This window comes from Chaetodon trifascialis, chromosome 2 (genome assembly GCF_039877785.1).
Source record: "Chaetodon trifascialis isolate fChaTrf1 chromosome 2, fChaTrf1.hap1, whole genome shotgun sequence".
NCBI lineage: Eukaryota > Metazoa > Chordata > Actinopteri > Chaetodontiformes > Chaetodontidae > Chaetodon > Chaetodon trifascialis.
The window spans coordinates 8,108,179-8,116,768 of NC_092057.1; the positions used below are offsets into that span (position 1 = coordinate 8,108,179).

The 8,590-nt window shown below is 47.6% G+C and overlaps 2 protein-coding genes and 1 non-coding gene across 3 annotated transcripts; 1 reads left to right on the top strand and 2 right to left on the bottom strand.

Annotated features, from left to right (window-relative positions):
• The first annotated feature begins 162 nt into the window (after positions 1 to 162).
• On the top strand, positions 163 to 4,509 carry rps6 (ribosomal protein S6). The gene is made up of 6 exons (XM_070978580.1): positions 163 to 617; positions 1,299 to 1,430; positions 2,047 to 2,257; positions 3,244 to 3,390; positions 4,097 to 4,254; positions 4,375 to 4,509. Exons 1-6 carry the CDS (start codon positions 612 to 614, stop codon positions 4,468 to 4,470), a joined length of 750 nt encoding a protein of 249 aa, XP_070834681.1. The 5' UTR covers positions 163 to 611; the 3' UTR covers positions 4,471 to 4,509.
• Positions 4,510 to 5,642: 1,133 nt separating this feature from the next.
• Positions 5,643 to 7,933, bottom strand: LOC139349933 (perilipin-2-like). The gene is made up of 6 exons (XM_070991007.1): positions 7,911 to 7,933; positions 7,576 to 7,759; positions 6,547 to 6,629; positions 6,232 to 6,448; positions 6,023 to 6,156; positions 5,643 to 5,714 (listed from the first exon to the last, which is right to left on the bottom strand). The coding sequence occupies exons 1-6, from the start codon at positions 7,929 to 7,931 to the stop codon at positions 5,643 to 5,645; spliced, it is 711 nt and encodes a 236-aa protein (XP_070847108.1). The 5' UTR covers positions 7,932 to 7,933.
• Positions 7,934 to 8,423: 490 nt separating this feature from the next.
• trnas-cga (transfer RNA serine (anticodon CGA)) lies at positions 8,424 to 8,507 on the bottom strand. Its single transcript has one exon. It is a non-coding gene; the product is annotated as a tRNA-Ser (tRNA).
• Between the last annotated feature and the right edge of the window lie 83 nt (positions 8,508 to 8,590).

The following is an 8,590-nucleotide window of genomic DNA, read 5'->3' on the forward strand; positions in this document are numbered from 1 at the left end:
AGCTGCTTTCAAACATGCTGAAGTCTTCTTAAAGTCCACTGCATTAGTGAACTGCTTAATACTCAATGCGTACATGTGGACATGATTGGTCTGGAGTGGAGTGGTAACTATCTTGACATCATAGCGCCTTGTCCACTCTCCGGCACCCTCGGGCCGACGCATGCGCAGTCAGTGCTGCCCGCTTGTATCGTTGTACGTGGACGGTCAAAGGCATTAATTAAAATGATTAATTTGTCAATATAATTTGCTTATCTTGCTTTGAGTTTAAGGAAATGACGTTTGACAAGGCTTCATCTTTCCATCTCTTGCGCGGAGCTCACCAATCTTGGAATGTGGCTCTTTTTTTGAACATGAAACATACCTTTAAATCAATGAATATCAGTAAACCAAGACAAAATTGCTTAAACGTTTTCTTCATTTTGTCACTTTAATGCAGTTTCATTCGCTGGCTTCTCTTTTTTTGGTGTGAAATTAGTTTAACCTTCAACTCGAGCATGAAAAAAAATTCAGCCAGTCAGTTATCGCGATAACACTTCAAGCCTATGTGAGACCACGGAGCGGATATCCGGCCTCTTTTCCGTGGCGGACCGTCGTAGGGCCGGTTTGGCAAAATGAAGGTACAATGCTTCCCTACCTCTAAATCTTTGTGGAAAGCTGTTTTCTGTAAACTACTCTTTAATGGTGGATGACATGGTTCTGGACTTTAAAAAGGATCTGTTTGGTGTTGCAGTCATGGCTTGGACGCTTAGGATGAGCTTTGATTGTGCTGAAAGGCAGCGCTAACGATTCCGTCGGCTATTGAGCTGTAGAAACATGGCCGCACACTGAACGCAATGTGCGCCGTGTTTAAGCTTCTGTAGACAGCAGTAAACACTTTAAAGACTGTTGTAGTTAACGGTACTTGAACTTTTGGCGTAGTCCGTTTGTAATGTGTGCCGTCACAGCGGTTGTTTTAACGGCTGGCGCTCGCAGAGAGCTAATGTTAGCGGGCTATGAGTGTTAGCCGGCAGACAAGCTAACAGGCCTCCGAGCCTGAGTCTAACTTTAGATCAAATACGCTGGTCGATATTTCTAATTTATCTATGAGTTAAGAGTATTTTCACCCATGTCCTGTCTCATGAGTCCAACAGTAGCTTCGGCTGTGTCTCGTCTCTCCCAGCTTCACGTTATTCGCAGCAAACGTTACCTGTTACACCTGCCTGCATGAGGACTGTTGGTAACCTGCCCTGACTGAAGTTACGTGGAATCTAATGTGATCAAGTGTCTGTACTGACGTTTCTATTGCACCTGTGTTTCAGCTGAACATCTCATTTCCTGCTACTGGCTGCCAGAAGCTGATTGAAGTAGACGATGAGCGTAAGCTGAGGACTTTCTATGAGAAGCGAATGGCCACCGAGGTGGCTGCTGACCCTCTGGGAGACGAGTGGAAGGTAATGATGTCCAGTTTGTTCTCTTTGGACATGATACTGTCTGATCAGCACATTGTGGCACACCAGTAGACCCTTTCTGGCTGATCTGTGGTCATTAAGGGGGGACAGTGTGTTGCCAGAGTAACTGCAGAGCTGCTACCAGATGCGATCAGACAGATAAACACGACTGATCGCAACAGCGATGCTCTCTCAACTGAGTTAACGGCTCGTTAACTCGACAAGTTTAAGTATCGTGTAGGACAGAAAGTAATGCTGTCTGTGGAGAAGATAGAAGAACTGCACTTACAGCCATACAGGGTGTTTGCCTGACCAATGGGAGCAGTTTAATATGTGGACAGGAGCAGCCTGTTGGTGGATGACCTGCTCTACCTCATGAGCCACAGCTGCCTCTGATGTGCTTATTGTGGCCACGGGCAGTCGACTGTTTAACTACTGTGTTAATCCTTAAAAGATCAGACACTCTGCAGCCCTACATGTGATCAGAAAATGAAATTATAAAAGTGGGAAAGTTTCCTCTTTGTGTGTTGGCAAACAATCCTTTTGCTGTGGGACACTGAGGACCAGATATCGTCATCAGAAAAGCAGAAGTAACGGCTTGTTTTCTGGACTCCTGCAGGGTTATGTTGTGCGCATCAGCGGAGGCAACGACAAACAGGGTTTCCCCATGAAGCAGGGTGTGCTGACCCACGGCCGTGTGCGCCTGCTGCTCAGCAAGGGACACTCCTGCTACCGTCCCCGCAGGACCGGCGAGCGCAAGCGCAAGTCAGTCCGCGGCTGCATCGTCGACGCCAATCTCAGCGTTCTCAACTTGGTCATTGTCAAGAAAGGTAAAAATGTTTGGTCTGACTGGGGGGGGGGGGGGGGCTCATGGCACACCAGTAGACCCTTTCTGATTGGTCTGTAGTCATTAAGGGGGGACAGCGTGTTGCCAGAGTAACTGAGGAGCTGCTTACCAGATGCGACCAGATCCAGGATCAGTGGATGGTTGAACTGCATTGCTCTCTCACTGCGTCACATGTGCAAATCGTTAAGGTGTACCAGAACACAGCTGATCTGGACAGTGAAGGAAAACTGTTGCTTTCACCTCCTCTGAGTGACTCCAGAGGAGAGGATCAGACATGTTTCTTCTGTGGTTTTGAACTCCAGCCTGCAGAGTGATGTCTGCAGGGTTCGACTCGAGGAGACGCTTCACACGTTCTTCCGCTGAAGGTGTGAAGTGTCTGAAGTTTCTGTGAGCTCGCTGAAGATTCAAAGGGCGAGAAAACGAGCATGATTTGGGCCATGAGGAACAGTCTGGAAGCTCATCCTGGTCATCCTTCATTGAGACTGAATCTGTAGAAATGAGAAATAATCACATTCAGATTCTGAATTTCAGAGGAGAAAATCTCATTGTAAGGATTTTAACAAGATAATTGAACTTTTTGTGGACTAACAACTTGTTGTTCAAAGAGTATTTGACAAACATCTTCAGATCTTTACATGATTTAACCTTTTTTTTTTTTAAAACCTGGTCTGAAAAGTGAACCGATCTGTGAGTCAAATCTGTGATTTGATCTGAACCATTTCAAATCAAACACTCACATCATCTAACGGTTTTAAACTGGTTTTCGTTGGGTGTGAACGGTCTTCCGGGTCATTCCTCTGTGTTGGGCTGGAACCAGCTGCTCCTTTTCTCTGTGCCGTTTAATGTTTTTAGTGATCGCTGAAGATCATGCAGGTGCTTCAGATCAATGAAATGCAGTTTGTGAACTGAACTTGACTAAAATCACCTGGATCACGAGGCTCATCTTCACCTGGTGTGATTCCTTTTCAGGTGAGAAGGACATTCCCGGGCTGACCGACAGCACCGTCCCTCGCCGTCTGGGTCCCAAGAGGGCCAGCAAGATCCGCAAGCTGTTCAACCTGTCAAAGGAGGACGACGTCAGGCAGTACGTTGTGAGGAGACCCCTGACTAAAGAAGGTACGACTAAGTAACTGTTCAATCAGCGGGGAAATGTTAGCACAGTTTGTCTTTCGTGGGAATATTGTAGGTTTTGGTGTTTTTAAACTCTGACTTAGTCGTTTTAAGTGTGAGACAGTCGGTGGATGTGCTGCCACAAGTCGAGTGTTTGTACACTTACAGATCGTCCTTCATCCTTCTGTTGTCGTCACCTCTGAGCTTGACCAATAGGACAGATGCACTGGACTGTGATTGGATGATGCTTTTGTCATTTCTGCCTCATCAGCATCCTGCCAGTACTCACGTGTACTCTACATGTTTACTGTTACTTTGTCGCCCTGCACATGCAGTACATTTTGGAGGGACAAACTGCAGCTTGTGTTTAGTGTGTGTGTGTGCGCTGATAAGTTTGGTTCTTGAGGTTTCCTGTGGCTGTACAAAGTGTGCTGTACACTGCTGGACTCAAACTCGACTCAGATAAAGTTCAGCTTCCTGCTCGAGGGTTCACTTCAGTTTGTCTCTGCTGAACTCATCGAGTCCCTGAAAGCTCGCAGGAGTCAGATCAGTGTTTTTATTGGGTAAAAAAAAGCTAAAAGGGAAGAGGAACTCTGTTCGTGTAGTTTGATTTTGGTTCCATCAAGTTGATGTGTTGAAAGTCCACCTGTCTTTAACACACCTGACCTTTCTCCACACTGTCAGTACTAACCAGATCCTCTCTGACCGGCAGGCAAGAAGCCCAGAACTAAGGCTCCCAGGATCCAGAGACTGGTGACGCCTCGTGTGCTGCAGCACAAACGCCGCCGCATCGCCCTCAAGAAGCAGCGCACCCAGAAGAACAAGGAGGAGGCGTCCGAGTACGCCAAGCTGCTGGCCAAGAGGATGAAGGTATCGTGTTTCTCATTTTTACGGCCTTCAGCAGCAAACGTTTGCTGACAATGAGGACGCCGTGCTGACGTTAGCTTTGTGAAGAAAAGCGTTTCACTGACACGTTTGTTCGTCCTGCAGGAGGCCAAGGAGAAGCGTCAGGAACAGATCGCCAAGAGGCGCCGCCTGTCCTCTCTGAGAGCGTCCACATCCAAGTCAGAGTCCAGCCAGAAGTGAACTCTCAAACTCAAATAAAGTCCTGTTTTGCTGAAAAAAGGCTCGATGTGACGTGATTCTTTATTTTCTGCTGCTCGTCACACTGCGGAGACATGAAGCTCTTCAGTTTGAAGAGTTCAGTGTGAATGTTCTTTTAACTGTTCATGTTCTAGTTAGATTTAGTTCTTTGGTTTTTAATCTGCTACTCTGAGTTCAGTCTTCTGATGGAGAAACTAAAGCCAGAGAAAATCTGTTGAGCCTCCAAACAAACATGTTCACACGGTGTCTTTGTTTCATGGCGTCTGCTCTGCAGAGACAGAAGGAGACGTCTGTCTGAAGACGAGTCATTTATGAATGTTCAGCTTTTATTTTAGGCCCGTCGCTCTCTGAGCTTTGGGACATTCAGCACACAAACACAGTTACAGTCAGCGTCCAGCACATCCTTTGACATGACAGCCATTATCAAACACGGACGCCTTTGCCGGCCTTGTACGGCAGACTGGCGTCCTTTGTGGGTGAACCTGGACCTCGTCTTTTTGAGGTGAGACCTGGGACGCACGGAGATGAATTCTGTCTCCGTTGGACTGGTGGCATCTGGACGGTGGACAGCTTAAATTATAGATATGGGAGACGAAGAATAGCGCAGACACGAGCTGATGCTGCATGTACTGAGGCAGACCCTGGAGGTCCTGAACCAGACCTGACCGGGACAGACGCTGCGAGACCTGTGGGGTGGAGGACAGGCATACTTTAGTCAAACAGGTGAGTGAAGAGACAGTTTGATAATATTATCGACACGTCATCAGTGCACATGGCTGACCTGGACGTCTGCGGCCTCCATCAATGCTGAACCATGTTTTCACCTCTTTTTGACAAGTCATGTGACTCACCTGTTTCCAGGTAACCTCATTCAATGTTGCCCCAAATTCTAAATGAAATCCTTTTCAGTTTCAACATTTGATCTGTCGTCTTTCTGCAGTTTCAGTGTTTTAAAGAATCATCACATTCTGTTTTTATTTACATTTAGTCCGAACTTTTCTGGAAAATATTAAATATGGAAATATTTGAGGAAATGTTGCACAGCTTGAAAAGAGCTGCACCAAAAACACACTGACTGCAAAGAAAACGTGCTCATGAGGTCAAAGTGGTGAGTTCAGCTTCATCCTGCAGCTTCAGTCCATGTGATGTTCATGTTATTTGTGACGCAGCTCCATCATGACTCGTCCCGTCTGCACACGCTCCTGCAGACTCAGCCGGCCGTCCACCTGTTAGAGGAACACTTTGGCCTTCTTGTTCAAACTGTTGATCAAAACCAGTCTCATCATCGCTGTTTCCAGGTAACCAGTGGAAAAACAGACATCTGTGCCTCTGAAGTCTTCTACAGTCCAGCACAGAGCTCTGAGAACCACAGCCTGTTTCCACACTTTGGTTTTTGTGCAGATTAAACCTGAGTTCATGTCCTGGAACCTCTGCACAGACGCAGCTCAGCGGTTTGTTTCAGCTCTGCTAACGGCTGCTGGATCCACGCTCTCACCTCTGAACAGTCAGCCCCTCTAACCTGCTCACAGCTCACCTGGACAGACTGCATCCTGGAGCCAATCATGTGGCAGGTCCTCCTGCACAGTTTGGAGGTGAGTGACACCAGGCGGGCGGGGTAACTTCTTCGGAGAGTTGGCGCCTCAAAACCCTCCAACAGGTGAGCTTCTCCTGTGGAGTCAGAGAGTGACAGGTGACAGGCGGCGGAAGCTCTGAATGTGTCTGTTTCACTTCTCCGTGGTGTACCTTCATCTTCCTCAGTGGGAGGAAGCACTCGGTCCAGCAGAGCCTCGGACATGCTCAGAGCAGAGCTCAGTCCCATCCCGGCCGCGCTGACGGCTCTCTGCACCAGCGGCCGCTCCGCCTGCGGGATGCTGCCCATCAGCCACGTGACCGTCCCGTGAGCCGCGGCGCTCAGCGCGTCCTGGATCTCACTCAGCTTGTTCACGGCAGCGGCGACAACCTGGGAGACAAAAACCAGGAGGGGTGGAGGCTTCTGCTGGTTTGAGGAGACCTGCACAGTTTGAGGCTCGTGAACACGTGAAAAGGAAAAAATCTTACCTGCTCTGTGGGCGCGTGAATCACCGGGAAGGTCGCCTCCAGCCAGTCAAGACCTTTGCACGCAACATCGTTGGCGATGGAAACTGGAAATAAGACAGACGGTGAAGCTGTGACTCAAAAGATTTCCTCACTATTCCAATAAGTGACACCTGCGGTCTTCATCGCCCTTCACCTGAGGCCACACACAGGAGTCACTGGTCATGTATGACCTGAGCTGACCTCATGTGTGTTTTCACCTGGGGGAGCTCACAATGATGAAACGATCACCTATCAGTTTAAACTGGTTCTTAGATTGAACTCAAATGATTTATTTAAAAGTATAAAACCTTCATTCAGCCCTCTGGAGCCTCTTTTAGAGCCTCAAGACACCTCAAATAATCCACTGATTCATTTAAGACACTGCTGCACCAAATGTAAGAATCAGACCACCACCTGAAACTGACCTGAGGTCAGAGCAGCAGCCAAGACTCAAGTTTAGTTTAGTCATTGATTTTTCACTGTTGTCTGAAAGTAAAATCCAGATATTTGGTTTTCAGTTTGTTCCACAGATGAATCAAACCAACAACAGGAAAAAATAAGATGTCAGTAAATTCAAAGACTTCAATACATCACACTGTAAATTAATGCATTATATTGATTTACATAAAAATACTGAAAAGTCAAATAGAGAAGAGTGGATTCAAAGATGAGATACATTTTCCTGGCAGATATTAAAGCTCCTCTGAGTCCTGTGAAGGTCACGGTAAGTCTGGGGGTTTCTGGGGTTCCACAGGTTCTGTGTTAAAATGATCCAGAGACACAAAATGAAACGCCCTGATCTGTTTTCCACAGAGCCTGAAGACCTTCTGGAACAAACAGCTCCAGATGTTTGCTGCTTAAACGTCTGCATTTTGTGATTTCTGATTGTCTGTTGTGTCATATATTTGGATTTTGGACAAATGTCTGAACTCAGTTAACTTATTCCTGAGAGTCCTCAGATGAGTCAGTGGTGGAGTGAAGTGTTGGCTCCTCCGGCCTGGCAGCTCTCACCGTGGGCCTCCAGCTTGACGAGGACAGGTGAAGCTAAAGCCGTCACGCTGCTCTCCAGCCCCTCACACACTGACCTCAGGCCGGCGTGCCTGCACTTCGCGTCCGCGTAGAGGACCGAGAGGCCGGCGCAGGCTGAGCGGAGCACCGGCAGCTGGACCAGCCGGGCAGCTGCGCTCTGGACCTTCTGTGAGACAAGAGAGGGACACTGAGTCCAGATCCAGCCCGCGTCCCTCATCCAGGGTTTCATTCAAAAACACCACTTGTTGCAAACGGAGCAAAGACTAAAAGTCGTCATTGAGCAGGTGTTTCTGCCCCGTGAGTACAGGTGAGCTCACCTGGTTGTTGTTCATCGGCATGTTTTCTCTCTGCGGACTCTCGGTGGAAGATGTTCAGGAAACAGACTCACCTGCTCAGAGCTCATTAGTAATCAATTAGCGCGCCACCTGCGCCGCGTGCGGACCAGAAGATCTCGGGATCTGTTCTCGCGATATGTCCAGGCGTAATGATAAACCAAAATCTTCCTGCGCAGCCAGAGCGAGTCTTTTTCTTTCTTTCTTTCTTTCTTTCTTTCTTTCTTTCTTTCTTTCTTTCTTTCTTTGTCTTTTGCGGTAGGTTACAGAACAAAGTATGTCAGGAGCTTTGAGAGCTCACGTCCACTTCTCTGAATTTGTTTCGCATCTATTTTCTAGAAGTTTCTGTTAGAAAATGTCATATTTCTACAGGTTAGCTGAGCAGCTGTGTTTCACACATCGTTGCTTCTCGGCCTAATAACCAGTGACAGGCACGTATCCATTGTACAGATTGTTAATCTCTTTTATTGATCACGCAGATTAAAGGTGAAGTCTTCACGCTGTGAGCAGGATTTGAACCTACGCGGGGAAAACCCCCATTGGATTTCGAATCCAACGCCTTAACCACTCGGCCATCACAGCTCATCAATCAGTGATCGATAGAGGCTTCAGAGGACAGTCAATCTGCACAGATCTGTAGCTCCGGACATCAGCATCAGGACCAG

Bases quoted from the DNA above. Each gene is read 5' to 3' on its own strand.
- rps6 (XM_070978580.1), top strand. The intron at 2,258-3,243 runs GTAAAAATGTTT...ATTCCTTTTCAG, and splicing joins CTTGGTCATTGTCAAGAAAG to GTGAGAAGGACATTCCCGGG. The intron at 4,255-4,374 runs GTATCGTGTTTC...TTCGTCCTGCAG, and splicing joins TGCTGGCCAAGAGGATGAAG to GAGGCCAAGGAGAAGCGTCA.
- LOC139349933 (XM_070991007.1), bottom strand. From the start codon at position 7,931: ATGCCGATGAACAACAACCAG. The intron at 7,760-7,910 runs GTGAGCTCACCT...CTTGTCTCACAG, and splicing joins TGCCGATGAACAACAACCAG to AAGGTCCAGAGCGCAGCTGC. The intron at 6,449-6,546 runs GTAAGATTTTTT...TTTGTCTCCCAG, and splicing joins TTCACGCGCCCACAGAGCAG to GTTGTCGCCGCTGCCGTGAA.